At 43.0% G+C, this 16830-nt stretch overlaps 2 protein-coding genes across 2 annotated transcripts in view; one reads left to right on the top strand and one right to left on the bottom strand.

Moving 5' to 3' along the window:
• Positions 1-1072: 1072 nt before the first annotated feature.
• On the bottom strand, positions 1073-5366 carry TMEM69 (transmembrane protein 69). Its single transcript, XM_005303005.5, has 3 exons — positions 5017-5366; positions 3946-4010; positions 1073-2530 (listed from the first exon to the last, which is right to left on the bottom strand). Exons 1-3 carry the CDS (start codon positions 5315-5317, stop codon positions 1802-1804), a joined length of 1095 nt encoding a protein of 364 aa, XP_005303062.2. The 5' UTR covers positions 5318-5366; the 3' UTR covers positions 1073-1801.
• A 1648-nt stretch (positions 5367-7014) lies between these two features.
• The window catches only part of GPBP1L1 (GC-rich promoter binding protein 1 like 1), a 49662-nt gene continuing 39846 nt past the window's right edge, over positions 7015-16830 (top strand). Inside the window, 1 exon segment of the mRNA XM_065553745.1 lies at positions 7015-7151. The gene's annotated coding sequence lies outside the window, so the exon portion shown is untranslated.

Here is a 16830-nt window from a genome sequence, read left to right as displayed (position 1 = left end):
ATCGTACCGTGTAACTTGTTGAAACTGAGTTTTAGCCACTAGAAAAGATGTTTTGTTTTTTTTACTTGTAACCATTTCTCTCATCTATTCTTATCTCTTAAATCTCTGTTCTTTGTTAATTAACATACTCTTGTTTTATTGCAAGCCCCCCATCTCAGTGCTGTGTATTGAACTGAAGTCCTCAGCAAAACTAGGCAATTAACTTAACGTGTGTGAGTATTCAGTGAGCAGGACTGGCTGCTGCAGGGGAGGTGGTGTTGGGGAGACACAGAATGGGAGGAGCTGTTAGTGTCACCCTGCAAGCTGGCAGGGTGAGGGCTTTGTGCCAGGGCTCTGAGCCAAAGCTGTACACCCCAGAAGCACCCATAGTTACAGGGAAGGTGCTGACAGACCCCCTTATTGGTCTGGGTGAACCCCCCCATAACATTACACCTATTACCAGTGGCTAGTAGTAGTTCATAATGTTCTACTGCACCCTTACAGCTAATGGAAGTGTGACATGATTTATCCTAACTGAAATCCTTATTTTATACTCATGGCTAAGCTCATGTTCCTTTGTTTCCTTGGGTGAAGGATAACGTAGGGGTTCACTCCCCCTCTCCTTGTAGTCCAGTAAACCTCTGAACTGTATTCTGCTGAAACTCATCCCCCAGATAAAGTTCCTTTTCCTTGCTGGGCGTGGACACCGTGCTGTCTTCTTCCCTGCGGGTGATTTTTATAATGCAAGTGAACTCTTCCTGCAACCTCTGATACAAATTAATAGCTCACTTAACTTGGCCACTCCTGGTTTAAGGCATTGGCCTGTTTCCTTTGTCTGGAGAAAACTTGTTTATCAACTGCCCTGCCATGCCATGTTTAAACACATTTTAGTCACATATTCTGGAAATAGCCGTAAAGTTCTCTGGGGGTTGACCATACATATATCATGCAAGAATATTAATGCTCGGTGAGTTATTAGTTTTCCAAAGATATGATATTTACACAAAAGATGGCATGTAATATGACTGTGTGCCTCTTAGGGTCTCTGACACTCTTTAGATAAACACTGATCTCAAGCTTGACATGACAAACCAACGCTTAAATCATTTACTATGTTTAGTGTATATTTTCTCATCAGTAGAATTGGGGTCAGGGAAGAAGCTTGTCCTATGGGGGTGTAGGTGTGGTATTTACAAACAGCATTACAAAAAACAAAAAAGCACTGTACATATCATAACCTTGCACATCATGAATCTTCCAATTGTCTACAAACTTAAATATAGTGCAGTCATTGTTCCATTTTCAGTGGGAACAGGAAGTGCTTTCATCCCATGGTTTTCAGCCAAAAGGCTTCTAACGTTTACAAAAGCTAAGGCCTTATTCCTTCATTGCAGAACTTGGCACACCTTATAATTACGCCTCTTGACCCATCCTTGTTTTAATGATTATTCTTTATAATACATCAGTTCAATCTATTCCTAAACATTTAAATGTATATTACAGTAGTACCCAAAGATCTCAGTCAGGATTGGGCGCTTGCTGTACAAATAAGGGAAGATGCATACTGCCTTGAAAACAATCTAAAGAGAGTGAATAACGTATCTATAAATCATTCTTTGCTTAACTTGCTTGGAAACTGGTTGCTCCCAAAGTAAGCATCTTGCAAGCTGCTGTTTTCTGATTTCTACTCATGGATGTAATCCTGGAAGCATAGAGAAGCTAAGCAGTTTATTTTGCTCCTCTTAGAACTTCATACAAAACTCTGCAGTGGCTTGACAGGAAAAAAAAAAATTCTTGTCTGTTGGCTTATGATGTTTCACTTTCATTTACTTTTACTTGCACTGTTACTTAGCTGCTTCTCTGGATAAACATCCATAAGAACCAAGGTGATGACCAATGAAATTATTGCCACCACTGTTAGTAATACCCTTAGGGCTTTAAACCAGCTGGGATAAGTAGGAAGAACAGCAAGATCATAATGCAGTGCTATCCCTAAACCAATTATCACCATGATTGCAGCTTGAGTGAGGTCATCTTTAAAAAGTATGGCAAACCAGGCTAATAAAGGGGGAACTATACTGTTCCCTAAGTTCATCCAATCAGGAGTGGCTGGGCTATTTTCTGGGAGAGCAAATCCCCACCTGATTCCTCCTAGAAAAGAGACTATAGTGGCCCCATATGTCATTTGAGCAAATGCCAGCTCAGGGTAGTAGGTGTGTTGGATAGCCATTATCACCGGCACTGAAACAAATGGAATCAACCCTGCAAGGCCCAGGTAAAAGGCAGGCTTTGGTGAGTCCTTTAGTGACTTCATATCATGGCGCAGAAGCCCCAGTTGTTGGGGTTCAGGTTCTTGTGGTTTCTTTTTCTTTAAGCAGCGGAGGGAGCAATGGAATTCCTGGGCCTTGGTTACACAGGCCGAGGCCTGGCTGAGGAGCTGAGGTCTCGATGGACGGGAAAGAACTCTCTGCAGAGGGAGACTGGCAGGAGAAGAACAAATGGACTTATTCCTTCCATACTGTAGCAGTCTGTGAAGGGTCAACTTCTGGCGCTGCAATTACAAAACTTATTAAGAGCATCTGACAAGCACTTGTTAGCCTGGAGAGATGATTAGTTATACCCTATATAAAACTAAGGCCATCTGTGGAAATCTACTGTCTAGTATGTTAGTAGGTTTATAAAGATACCACCCCCCCTTCACTTAAAGCAGTGAGTCTCAAACTTTTGTACTGGTGACCACTTTCACACAGGAAGCCTCTGAGTGCGACCCCCCCCCCTTAAATATATAAAAAGTGTGTTTAATTTATAACACCGTGATAAATGCTGGAGGCAAAGCGGGGTTTGGGGTGGAGGCTGACAGCTTACGACCCCTGAGGGGTCCCAAACCCCTGTCTGAAAGGGCATTGCTGCTTTTATGAGAAGTTGGCTGTTTCACTACATTCTAACACAAACAGTAGCAAACATTACACAGAGGTTACAGAAATAGCTGCCTTCCTCCCCTGTTCCTGACATGGCCGTGATCTGCGAAGAGATTATGTTCTTTTTGCTGCTGGAGGGTGAATAAAGAAGGCCTGAAAGGTTTCCTCCAACTACGTTCCTTTCTTGTGTTTTCACACTAGAAATTCAAGCCCTCCTTAGAGCAGAAGTTTCTATGATGAATAGGGAACTAGTGCAATGATATCATTAGAGCCAACAGAACAGAGAGTAAGTGAAAGGGAAAAGGATTATTAGTCACTTTCAAAACTTGTTTTGAAACACCTCGTTACGTTTAATTGACTAAGATTTTGGATAAAGAAAGTCTGTGTTAAGGATTAAGCACCTTCACCTTAACAATTAAGGTGCTAGAGCTCACAATAAACACGCCTGTGATCGCCCTGAGGCCCTCTTAAAAAAATTGACATTCCTGAAGTTGCTAAGGAAAAAGCACAATGACTTTCTGCCGCCTATATATTCAATCAAAAGAGAGCAGCTACACAACTTCTAAAAAATACTTTGCAGATTGTGACCTGAGAGGGTGGAGACTGTATCATCACCATGATGTTATAACTGTTTCAGTGAAGAGGAATTTTGTGGTGCATATATGATCCAGACTATACACTTAAGTTCTTAAACCCCACTGATTTCAGTGTGGTTACAGAGACACAACTGAAGGGAGGATTTGGCTCTTTAATTTTAACAGCTATCAAATACCAGTGACAAAACATATCAGTAAGCCTGTGATAAAGCCATGGGGCTGAGTTGCGGGTCAATTATGCCAGGCAAGAATTGGGAAAAATGGTTTATAATTCTGTACATTTTAAACATTAGAAAAGTTCCTTTGGGAAAAAATAAATATGATAAAATTAAACCTCAGTCTGTTGTAAACTGTGAGCCAACTGTTTTATATACCCCAGATGCTTTGCCTCCTGTTTGGTTTTGTTTTGAAAGCTATTTCAGGATAAAGTAGATAACACATTAGAAACTTACTTTTAAAGGTATATTGGAACAACATCGCTGTACAAGGTGAAACATATTTGCCTTAGCAGAAGGCCCTAAGGGATGGAAAAAAAAAAAGTCAGGAGAATCAACTTAGTGACAGTCTATACTAGGTAAAATATCCAAGTTTAGAGCATGTCTCAGTATAAGTTACTACAACAATTTGTTTTCCCTATTGACCGTTTTGTTTTGTAAATAAGAGGACGCAGATCAGGACTATGCATCTTGATTTTTATCACTGTACAGCTAATAACATATCTGCTGTACTCCTATAGCCAATTAATTATATTGAACTTTTACAGGACATTTTGTTTTCAAGTCACTTTACAAGCTAAGGTCATTAACTTTTAATGCATTTTAGTGCCAGATCAGGGCCTAATTATATCTCAAGGTGCCCCTGAAGTAGGTAAATAGCTCCATTTTACAGATGGGGAAACTGACAAAGTGTAAATGGTTTGTCAAGTCATTGACCTGGTTGATGATAGAGCTGGAATTAGAATTCTGTCTCCCAGCCCCAAATTGAATCCACTAATCCTACCCCAAAACATTCCTCTAAAGGTTGGCAGTTTCTAGGTAATATTACCACTGTTCCTTTCAAAAAAGAAAAAAACCTAGAGAAGATTAGTGTGATTACAAATAAACATTTTGAATGGGTCCACTGTGTATTAAAAGCATCTAGAACCCCCAACCGAGGGGCTCGCGTTGTAAAATGAAGCGTTTACACTCTTAATAGCCAACACAGCCAAAGGGAGTATCACGGGGAACTGTGGAAGAGAACAGGAGGACTTGTGGAAGCGACTAAGTCATTTGCCCAGAGAAAGTCTGGGGCAGAGGTGGGAACTGACCCCCGGAAGCCCCTGTTCTATTGTAATTAACACGAATAGATACGGATGGTCTGGCCGCCGTCTGGATCAGTTTCCTTGCACTAGCTGTTGTGCAAACACCCCCACTCGTGCCTCTTCTCCCTGCAGAGAGCTCCAGGAAATCAACCCCAACTTGCACAGGCGCCTTCCCCTAGGGGAGCCCAGCAGCGCCCCACCCGCTCCCGCTGCCCTCACTCACCCTCCCAAGGGAACCGCAAGGAGCACGGCCACCCGCAGCAGCAACCGGCCTCCCGTGCAGGGGATGGGAAGAGACGCAGCATCCGGCAGAAGGACCAGGGCTTCCCGTGTGCGCTGGGCGGAGAGCCCCAGCCCAGAACCTGGGCCAGCCGCTCTAGTTCCGCTCCGGCAGCGAGACCTGCTCCCCGGACTGTCTGTTCCTCGAGGGCTTGTGGTTTTAGGTCTCGGGCGTTAGGAAAAGCTCGCCTGGCCCCGAGTTTTCCAGCCGCGGAGAGGGTGGGCGTGGCGGGGTTCAAAGGCATCAGTTCTAAAGGGAGGAGAATGTAGATTACAAACAAAAAACACAACAATGTATCTCACGGATGGAAAAGGGGATTCCTGACAGGTGATGCTGGGCATTAGTTAGGTAATGTAAGTATTTCCATGGCTAGAGAGGCGAGAGAGAAGGTTAGTTCTAGCTCTAGTGGTTTGAGCATTGGCCTGCTAAACCCAGGGTTGTGAGTTCAATCCTTGAGAGGGGCATTTAGGGATCTGGGGCAAAAATCTGTCTGGGGTTGGTCCTGCTTTGAGCAGGGGGTTGGACTACATGACCTCCTGAGGTCCCTTCCAACCTTGATATTGTATGCAGGCTATGAGTACAGCCAAAAAGCATGGGTCAGGCACACCCCATACCCCCCCTCAAAAAATCAAGGGACTGGATAAAGCACTTGCATGGGTGCAGGATCAGAGCCTGGTTTGGCTTGGAGGGTGCTGCCCAAGCTGACACCCCAGTTCTCTAGTCTAATTTATTTAAATTAAAACTGCAAGCAGCTCTGAGCAATCAGAATGCACTTAGCATACAGTGCTCAAGCCCCAGCTTTGCGGTGTAGCTACAGTCACAATTGGCACACATGCTTTACATGTTCAAAGTGCTACCCAGACCTTGACTAACCAGTTAACTTATTTGAAAGATAAAGTGGGTGAGGTCCTTTATTGGACCAACTGCTGTTGGTGAGAGAGACCAGCTTTCCAGCCCCACCAGGCTCTTATTCAAGTGAATGTGTTTGTGTGTCTTGTATTTATGCCTCTTTCAGGGCTGACAGTGGGAGCTCCCAGCAATGGTGAGGTCACTTTTCTTTATCTTTTTCTGCAACAGTTCTGCTGACTGTTTATTGCTTGCTGGGCCTGATCGCTTTCCAGTGGTTTCTGTCAAGATTAGCTAAGGTTTGCAGAACATGGTAGAGATAAATAGCACTGGCATTATTCCAGCAGCTGAGGAATCTTCCTCCTTCCCCTGCAACTGCATTTTGCTGGACGTGTCTCTGGGGCATAATGTCTCTGCTTCTGGGTTGAGTGCGAAGCGTCTCTTGCTGAACGTAAAGCCATTGCTGTGCCTTCCCCCAATGATTGCTGCGGCCTGTTCTAGTTCTGCTGCCTCCCTGGCTCATTGAGGAAATATCTGTTGAACAGGAAGGAAGGATTGATTTATACACAAAGCCTCAGCCTGCCTGCCTGCTCTGTCACTGTCTGAATCGCCTCGCAGCTGTGGCGGAGGGGAGGGGCACATGCTTGCTTTCGAGGATTACAGTACAGTACTTCGCTTCCTTCCAGAGGGGTTGAGTCTTTCACTTTAAGGGGAAGGAGGCGGCCGCATCAGGGAAGGGACTACACATCCCAGCATGCACTACGATCGTGGGCCCCTCACACAGGGTGAGGCAGGTGGCGCAGTGCATCCTGGAACTTGGAGTCTCGCGGTGGGGGAACAAGCCGACCCCCCCCCCATGACAGACACAAACAGAGCGGGAGCGCGAGCCGCCTGGAGAAGTTGGGGGGGGGGGGGTGTCGAGGCAGCACGGGCGGGCGCGCGCACGTAGTGGCCGAGGTAGACACTGGAGAGAGCCGTATTCTCTCGAGCGCGCGCGCGCGCGCGCCCGTCCGTGCGTCCGTCGAGCACGCGCCGTGGCGCCCACCCCCCTCCCCACGGAGCGTCCCGCGCCGGACCGGGAGAGGCGCGCGGCCAGACCGCGCCAGGTGGGTGTGTCCCCACGCGCCAGCCCCTCCCCCTCCGGCCCCCGGCCGGGCAGGGCCGGGCCGCCATTTTGGGCAGAGCTTTGTTATGGTTGTGGGGCCGCGGGAGGCAGCGAGGGGGCCTGGCCGGTGAGTGCGGGGCCCCGCGGGGGGGCGGGCCTCTCCGTCGCGGCTGCGGGGAGCAGCCAGCCCCGACCCCGACGCCGCCGGTCCGGTCCCGGGAGGCTCCCAGCGAGCCCGGCCTGGGCTGCGGGCTCGGGGCCCTGCTGCCTCAGCGCCGAGGGGCTCCGGGGCCGGGCTCGGGGCCGTACCGGGGAGTAGGCCGGGGGGGGCGCAGTCTGGGGGGGCTGTACGAGGGGGTGGGCCCGGGGTTTTAGAAAGGCTGAAGGCGGAGCCGGGGGCTCGGGGGAGGGGAGCAGGGTTGCAGGGCCGGCTGGTGGTTGGGGGGTGGTAGGGGCAGGGCTGGGGTCTCTGGCCTGGGTTGTCCGGGGGGGGGAGGTAGAAATGGGGGGGGGGGGCTGTGGGGAAGCCCTGGAGAGGACGGTGGGGTTGGGGGGGGGGGGCTGGACAGTGAGTAGTTTGACGCTATTTTCTGTTTCATATGATCCCAAACACTTCAGTGTGAGCGTGCGGAGAGGGGCGGATCTGGGACGAGAGGCTGAGGCTGTAATGACTGGGGGGGGGGAGCTAATCCTAGTGTAACCAGCAGCTCTCCCTTGCAGGAGCGCAGAGTATCTGTAGGAGCCTCCTTGTTTGATAAAAGCAGATCTGCGGTAACTCCCAACAAAGTTCTTGTTTACCTTGAAAGTTTCCAGCGGCCTCCTGGGCTTGAGGGTTTATATGCTGCAGGCAAAGTTGGCCTTTGCTGTTTCTCTCACCATCGGGTACTCTGGGATCCCTTGGTGCTATTTGAAGCCAGCTGAAATTAATATTGATTCAAACATTGTCCTGTCATGAAATAGGCCAGTGGCTTTTTGAACACTCCCTGGATGGTGGCAATGTGAATAAAAGTTTAAGTATAGAAGGGAAGTATCCAGTCTAATGAAAACAGTGAAACCGTTTTGCCATTACAATTTCCAGTTTAAAAGTGGTGTTTTGATGTTTATGACACTAATGAACTTCATTGAGAAACACTGATTATTGGTGCACATACCCAGTTCTCAGAGCTCAAACACCTGAGGCTCAGATGCGAGACAGACTCAAAATGAGATATAATTGCAGTATAAAGCTATCTTTATAATCAGCAAAGTTGCAGCATTTGGGTTGCTCTACATTAGAGAATACTAAGTTTCAACTGGTTAGAAGTAAAATTGGCTCTAAAATTAGTGATGCAGAGAAAGGTGACTTTAAAAAAAAATTCTGAGGTAAAAATGAAACCTGTTTGCTAATAAGCCAGGTGAACTGAATTTTGATTTATAATTTTTGATGCTTTCCTGTTTCTGCTGTTTTTCTAGGATTTGTTATCAAATGCTTCTGTGGTTTTTGAAGAAGGAAAGTAGTATTTTAGTACTGATGGTACATATGCTTTGCAAACTACTGTACTAGCAGGAAATTAGTTTGTATAGCAATTCCTAAAGGGATTACAGTGTTTTTCATAGAATATGAGGGTTGGAGGGGACCTCAGGAGGTCATCTAGTCCAACCCCTTGCTCAAAGCAGGACCAATCCCCAGACAGCTTTTTGCCCCATCCGTAAATGGGCCTCCTTAAGAATTGAACTCACAACCCTGGGTTTAGCAGGCCAATGCTCAAACCACTGAGCTATCCCTATTGCAATTAATGACTGTGTTTTTAATTATATTTATTTCTTTAAAGTAAAGCTGTGTGTGGATTGAAAATAGAGAAATGTTTTTCCAGCATCTACAAGTTAGCAACTTCAGTTGCCTTTGGTTAGTCATTTTCCTCTAAATATTGTAGAAAATATATAGTTTTCAGTGTGAATTTTAGGTGACTGTGTTCTTGTGGGATGAAGGCAGTAGGAAGAATAGAATATTGATGCCTTTCACAGCAGGGATTGAAAAATACCTTGCGTTGAAAGGTTGTTACCATAAGTCCTTCCATTGGTGTAACTAAAGTTTTTTAAACCAGTTTAAATTTGGTCAAGCCCCTGGATGGACGTTCTTTAAAAATGGCTTATATTTAGCTTAAATCTGAAAGGAAACTACTTAAACTAAGTTGATATAAGCAGTTTTTAAACTGATTGAAGACTGTCCATACGGGTACTTGCATCTGTCTAGATCTGTTTTAAAATGACCATTAGTCACCTCAGTGCAAGTTTGTGTGTAGGCAAGTTCTAATTATCAAATAGTGATATACGTGTAGTCTGAAATAAATTGCCAATTTCTTCAAGCTCCTTTTTATATGAACATGGCAGTATAGGTCCCACTACCCAGTAAAGTTGCAGTGAACAAAATTATGCCAGCAATATTAAGTAAGTGTTCTAAAGACTGGTGAAGTTGGGAGTGAGAGCAAAAAGATGTGGGGAAACAATGCAAAAAATATTTGAGATGAGAAGACAGAAAAGAGAACTGAAGAGATGAGCTGAGCTGTGTTAAGAGTTTCACATGCTCCTAAAAATGCTAGTTGACTATGAAGACAGACATTGTGTGTGGTTCAGGTGTTGAGAGAGAAAATGTTACCTCTTGAGTGAATAAGGCTGGCATTCCAGTAAAAGGTTCTCTAGACTGCTCTGGCCTGGGGACCTGGCATTCCAAAATCCCAGGGCCTGAGCTAAAAGAGGAACAGGTATAGTGCAGTAATTCTGCCCAGACTAATATAAGGGGAAGAAACAGCACTGGCCTCAGAGGAGCATCTCCTCTCCCTGCCCCCAAAATTGCAAGTAGTGAAAACAGTAGCTGGTGCTGCAGTGAGAGCTTTGAAAAATCTTCTAAGAAACAGTTAATGGTTTATTACTACTGTTACTTGTTGGAAAACGGGACCTCACCTTTTAGTGTCTGCCCTGCTTTGTAGTCCTAATCCTGTTTGATAAGTGTTTCCACCATGGTTATGCCATTTATACCATATCAGGACTTCAAATGCAAAATATACAATGAGAACAAATTGATTTTTAAAAATAAATCCTGTTTCATGCAGATATCTTTAGTGATAAACAAGGAGCAATACAAATATGATATGTAGTGGAACTGACCTATAATGAAGCAAAATGAAAGTACACAATCTTCCCAGTTCCAGTTGTGAAAAGGACTTACATTTAAGAGGGTAATTCCAGTGTAAGGTCAACTTGTTTTATAAATGTTTTTTTGTGCTTCAAAATTCCCTGTCAGTGCTAGGAAAGGGAACTATTGCAGAGAATAGTCATTAGCAAAAGTTCCAAAACAGTATTAAAAAATTTTAAACGCCATTCTGGACAAATGTAAAGCTTACTTCCTGAAACAGTATAAAAATGCTTTTGTCCTACCTCTGGTAGCGCTTCAGGAGTTTAATACTGGTTCAGGAAGACTGATGCTGAAAGCCATTATTAGTAACAGTTCAGTTACCTAACTTAGATGAGGCCTAAGAGGTTTAAATTAAGTCTTTTATAAGTAATGTTTTTGAGTAAATATGGAGCTGCCTGAAAAATGAATGAAAGAGGTGATGAATGGGCTCATAGGTGTTTGTACAAAGTTGACTTTTTTTTTTTTTAAGGCAAGATAATTCCAGTGTGAGAGTATAAAGGAGTTTGGAGAATTTAAGTCTTGTGATTTTTTAAGTGTGTGTGATGGGGGTAAAATAATAAATCTGGTGACTCCTGTTAGTAATTTAATTACTTGAGAATGGCCTATTTTAAAAGCACTTTCACATTGAACCTCTTCAACTGTGATACAGAGTCAACTCTACTGTTCCTCACAGGCTTCTTTGGGATGTTTTGATGGTATAACAATTGCAAATGGTATCACAGTAGGTGGTTTTCCTTTCTTATAAGGAATAAATCTTGGACAAGAATTGTGTATGTCTGTACACACAGACATGCTTTTATAGTGAATTGTATGTGACTCGAGCTATTGGAGCTGTATTGTTCAGTTGAGATGTTTTTTTTCCAAGTAAGTTAATTTTTTGAACAATTATTATTTACTGAAGATTGACAATACTCATTTTTTTTAGAGACTATAATAGAAAACTTGGTCTCTGTGTTGAGCATCTTGTAGTCTGTCAGGCATAATAGTACTTAAATATAAGAACATCCATGATCCTAGAAAGCTGATCATTAAAACAATGCATTTAAACTCAAACAAACAGAGTTTTGTGGTGGTGCTGAATGTTTAACTATGGAGATCTGTGGTTTTTAAAATGTTACATTTTCTGTGGCTTTCAAGTACAAACAAAGGTTACATGTATTTGAAAAGTATCATGTATTTAAAACGTAAAATCCATCAAACTGTTAGGTAACATGGAATAACAACTGTTTTAGATCTTTAAGGAGCTTTATGCATCTTCCTCTGGGACTGAACAGAGAACTTTATAGTATTACTTTTGGAGGTACAAGGCATTTTGGAGGCTTTGCAAACTAGAACTGTTGGAAGAGTTTTTCCACAAGCAGCTTCGAAACTTATTGTGTTGAGGTATTTTAGAGGGTGAAACCCCAAAAACAAGTAGGTGGGTAGCTACTTTTCCATAGGGAACAGTGCTTCCCAACTAGTTGTATTTGTTACACGATTAATGCTTTTTTTAAATAGCTGGTTTACTGCTTTTCAACAGAAATTTATTTCTATAGTTAATTTAAAAAAACCCTCTCAAATTAACAAAAGCTTAAAAAAAGCATTTTTAAAATGTTGCATTTTCTGGTTCTTGGGTGTCACCTCCTTTAAATTGTTGGACGTACTGCTTTATTTAATAGACGTGTGTCTGGTATTCTGATAGTTGGTTTGTGAGGTCTAGTCATATGGTAAAGTTGTGAAAAAAAGGCAAGTAGTACTGGCAGTTTTACATTATGGTCTTTGTGGCACAATACCACAGGCCTTGTGAGCAGTGCCAGTGTACAGATCTTTCCAGGACATCTGCATCCGCTGTCCTGTGCTCTTGTAAGAAATAGAATCTACTGAAAAAATTTATGGTAGAGTTCAACATTGGGAAACAAGGTTGTTTTGCAAATACAGAAGCAATATTGGCAGCAGTAGCTCATCAGGGAAGGTGGATTGAAGATGTGGCTAGACCATTAAGCTAATTTAAACTGAAACTAAAAGTTATAGTTTTGGCCTGGACTGTGTTTCTTGTGGTTTAAAATACAGACAACTACAAACAAGCTAATTAAAGTTTCATGAGTTTTGGCTTGTTTCCACTCAAAACGCCTACGTGTTGCCTCAGTAGCTACTCTGCTGGTTGTACTAGTCATGTCTTTTGTAGTAAGGCCTGTAATATATACAAAACTGAGGTTAAGTTTATGGTTCTATTATTTTATAGAAAAACAAAGGTTAAAAACTTGTATGTGGCCAAGATTGATTGGTATACAGCAGCTTTTCAACTCAGAGCATCATGAAACGGGGAGGGGTGTTTCAATGGTAAACTTTTTAGAGGGGGTATAGCAAGGAGGTAAGTACTCTACATGGTCTTCTGATTATCTTGTTGAGACTGGAAAATACTGGTAGCAAACTTTTTTGCCTCAAGATAGATTGGATTCCAGGTTGAATACATTACTTTGCTAAATACAGTGGATGAATCTCAAGTCCATTAGTAGTGCTTAATAGAGGAGGGGAAACATTCTTATGAATACATGTGGTATGCATTCTTGATGAGGAGGAATTAAAATAAATGTATGTGAGTTTTGTTTTTTTGTTTTTGGTCTGAAAAGTATGTTTTTTTTTTTTTAAAACTTATGAATAGACTTGATTCAATAACTAAAAAAGGTTGTCTGCAAAGAAAATATAGATAAGAGGTTGAGCTGGAGTCTATTCCTCCTTGTGATCAACCAAACTGTTCATAAATTAAATCTCACATGAACTAGTATTAATAAGGGGATTTTAACTTCCCTGATATCTTTTGGAAGACTTTTGCAGCAAAATATGTGTCCTGCAAGTTCTTAGCACGTGTAGGAGACAACTTTTTGTTTTAGAAAGTTGTGGAAATAACAAGGAGATGGTCAACACCAGATTCAAAATAGACAAACAGGGATAAATATGAACATGAAGATGGTCGGGAACTTGGGAGGAAGTGATCATGATCTGATAGAATTCAAGGTCCTAAGGAAAGGAAAAGACAAGAACAGCAAAACAAGGACACTGGACTTCAGAAAGGTAGATTACAACCAACTCGGAGAAATAGTAGGCAAGGTCCCATGGAAACTCCAATTAGGAAGAAAAGGAGTCAAAGGGGGCTAGCAGTTCCTAAACGATGTAATATTAGATGCTCAACATCAAGCTATTCCTATGCAGAAGAAAGGAAAGGTGAGAGCCACAGGAGGCCTATGTGCCTGCCCAAGGAGATTTTTATCTATCTAAAAACCAAAAGAGATACCTACAGGAAATGGAAGGAGGGACGTGTCAGCAAGGAAATATATACATGGGAATAGTGCAAGCATGTAGGAACGAAATCAGGAAAGCCAAGGTAAAGAATGAGTTGCAGCTGGCAAAAAATGTTAGAGACAACAAGGGGTTCTACAAATATCTCTGACAAAAAAGAAAAATCAGGGATGATGCGGGCCTGCTGATCAATGGAGAAGGTAAACTGGTAATGGAAGTCAAGTATCAAAGGGGTAACTGTGTTAGTCTGGATCTGTAAAAGAAGTAGAGAGTCCTGTGGCACCTTATAGACTAACAGACGTATTGGAGCATGAGCTTTTATGGGTGAATACCCACTTTTTCGGATGCAGGTAATGGAAGATTATAGGAAGGCAGAGCTGCTCAATGCTTACTTTAGTTTTTTCACATTAAATAACACGTGACCAGACGACGCGCGAAGTTACCATAGACAATAAAGGGGACGAGATGCAGATCCGGATTAATAAAGACCACATCAGAGATCTTCTCACTAATTTGAACAAATTCAAGTCAGTGGGGCCTGATGTTATTCACTCGACAGTGCTGAAGGAATTAGCTGAAGAAATCTCAAGAGCCACTGATGATATTTGCAAACTCATGGATGACAGGACAGGTCCTGGAAGACTGCAGAAAGTAGAACCCATCTTTAAAAAGGAGAAGCTGGGGAACTATAGATCAGTCAGCCTGACCTTGATACTGGGAAGCTACTAGAACAGTGGTTCCCAAACTTGTTCCACTGCTTGTGCAGGGAAAGCCCCGGGCGGGCTGGGCCGGTTTGTTTACCTGCTGCGTCCGCAGGTTCGGCCGATCGCAGCTCCCAGTGGCCGCAGTTCGCTGCTCCAGGCCAATGGGAGCTGCTGGAAGCGGCGGCCAGTATGTCCTTTGGCCCGCGCCGCTTCCAGCAGCTCCCATTGGCCTGGAGCAGCGAACTGCGGCCACTGGGAACTGCGATCGGCCGAACTTGCGGACGCAGCAGGTAAACAAACCGGCTCAGACTGCCAGGGGCTTTCCCTGCACAAGTGACGGAACAAGTTTGGGAACCACTGTACTAGAACAATGTATAAAACATTCAATTTGTGAATACCTGGAGCATGAAGGGTTAATCACTAGCAGCCAACATGGATTTACTAAGAACAAATTATGCCAAATCAGCTTGATGTCCTCCTTTGACAGGGTAACCGGTTTGGTGGCTAAGCGGAATGCAGTGGACGTAATACACCTGGACTTTAGCAATTCTTTTGACACAGTCGCACCTAACATTCTCATAAGTAAGGTGGAGAAATGCATGCTCAGTGGAACTGCCATTAAGTGGATACATAATTGGTTAAACTGCAGCAAATAATGAGTAACTACATGATTTGGAATGATGTAAGATTGGAAGGAGGTTTTGAATGGGATATGTTCTGGGTCTGTTGGTGTTCAATATTTTTTATTAATGACCTTGGTGTAGGAATAGAGAGCATACTGGTCAAATTTGCAGATGACACAAAACTGGGGGGTTGCAGATACTTTGGAGAATAGAGCTAAAATTCAAAGTGATCTTGATAAATTGGAGAACTGGGCTATAGACAAAATAAAATTTAGTAAAGACAAATGTAAGGTACTACACTTAGGGAAGAAAAAGGCAAATGCGCAAATACAGAATGGGGGTAACTGGCTTGGCAGCAGCACTGCTGAGAAGGATCTGGAAGTTGTGGTGGATCACAACCTCAACACAAGTCAACTGTGATGCTGCTGCAAAAAAAGCAAATGCATGCTATGCCTCTGTTAATGCAACCTAAAATTGCAAGTGATGACGGGCAATAGTACCATGCTATTCGGTGCTTGTTAGGCCTTACCTGGACTACTGTGTTCAATTTTGGTCACCAATGTGTAGAAAGGAAGTAGAGAAACTGGAAAGGATCCAGAGGTGAATGACAAAGATGATCAAAGGGATGGAATTGCAAGCCATATGAGCAAAGGCTGAAGAAGAAATTGTGTATGTTAGGTTTGGAAAAGAGATTAAGGGGAGGCATGATAGCAATCTTCAAATACTTGGAAGGCTGCTATAAAAATATGAAGAAAAATTGTTCTCTTGCCACAGAGGGCAGGACAAGAGGCAGTGGGTTCAAACTACAGTATAACAGATTTAGATTAAATCTCAGGAAAAACTTTCTAACTGTAAGAACAGTGGGACAATAGAACAGACTGCCTAGGGAGGTCATGGAAGTGCCTTCACTGAAGGTTTTTAAAAGGAGGCTGGATAGCCATCTGTCTTGGATGGTTTAGACACAACAAGTCCTGCATCTTGGAAAGGGGTAAGACTAGATGACCCTTGCGGTCCCTTCTAACCCTATGGTTTTATGATTCTATGAAATCTGTATACACTTTTGCAACCTAGCTGAAAACATTTGTCCTGGCAAAACATTACTGTGATGACGCATGAAAATGAAAGATTTCAATTTGAGTTTGCAAGTGTGGCAATCAGAAAAGGAAATGTCTTGTTGTGAAGTAAGTACATTTCATATGGAGGCCACCATGGAACCCTGCAATGTCATTTTTAGTTACTCTTCAAAATAGAATGGCACTTTGAATATTTTTAAGTATTAAAGCTTTTTAAAAATAGTTTAATCCATGTTATAAGAGATGATGGTTGTGTAGTGTCTGGTGGATTGTGTGTCTAATTTATTTCAGTCCAATTTTTTATGGAAAATTGTTAATGTTGCACAAACGCCATGACCACTGGCACTAATTACCTTCCTTGTTAGCAATCTTACCAGGGAGGTGAAGGTTTGAGTGTAGCATGAAGACTAAACTTGCCTCTTTTCCAGAAGATTTTAGTCTTCATGGCTGAGCATCTGTGTATGCTAAATTCCATTCTGTTAATTGACGCTTGATAGGTGCATTGTCAGTTTCTGTGTAACTTTATAGATTATCTTTACTTAAATGCTTTCTAAGAATTCATTGTTCATGACATCTGAGTCCTTTATCCATACAACAGATATGGTGTATATGAAGTAACAGTACATATTTCTCCTGTACTACTCCACCAGTATGCCTTAACCATGTTCTGTGGAGGCCATCTTTGAAGGAGGAGGGAAATTTAGCTGGGAATTCTGTGGCCCGGGCACTCTTTAATCTTTCTTCGACTGCCAAAAGTGGAACCAGTTGAGGTGCTCTTGTGATGTGATCTTTCCACTGTGAGCTGGATTGAAAAGGCAACTCATTTCACAGAGTGTCAAAAAAAATTTGGTCATTAGGGCTGGATTTGAACTGGTGACAGTAAATGTGAAAGGATCCCTGCCTCATTACTGGTCTTGTGAGCCACCCGCATTCTCAAAAAAATATTTTTTTTTAACAT

This window comes from Chrysemys picta, chromosome 8 (assembly GCF_011386835.1).
Source record: "Chrysemys picta bellii isolate R12L10 chromosome 8, ASM1138683v2, whole genome shotgun sequence".
Lineage (NCBI taxonomy): Eukaryota > Metazoa > Chordata > Testudines > Emydidae > Chrysemys > Chrysemys picta.
This window is presented reverse-complemented; position numbering and strand designations above follow the sequence as displayed.

What these genes read in the sequence shown, in the direction of transcription:
- TMEM69 (XM_005303005.5), bottom strand. Translation starts at nt 5,317, where the DNA reads ATGCCTTTGAACCCCGCCACGCCCACCCTCTCCGCGGCTGGAAAACTC. An exon ending in CTTGCGGTTCCCTTGGGAGG is followed by an intron (nt 4,011 to 5,016) that starts GTGAGTGAGGGC and finishes TCCATCCCTTAG; the next exon opens with GGCCTTCTGCTAAGGCAAAT. An exon ending in GTTCCAATATACCTTTAAAA is followed by an intron (nt 2,531 to 3,945) that starts GTAAGTTTCTAA and finishes TTGTAATTGCAG; the next exon opens with CGCCAGAAGTTGACCCTTCA.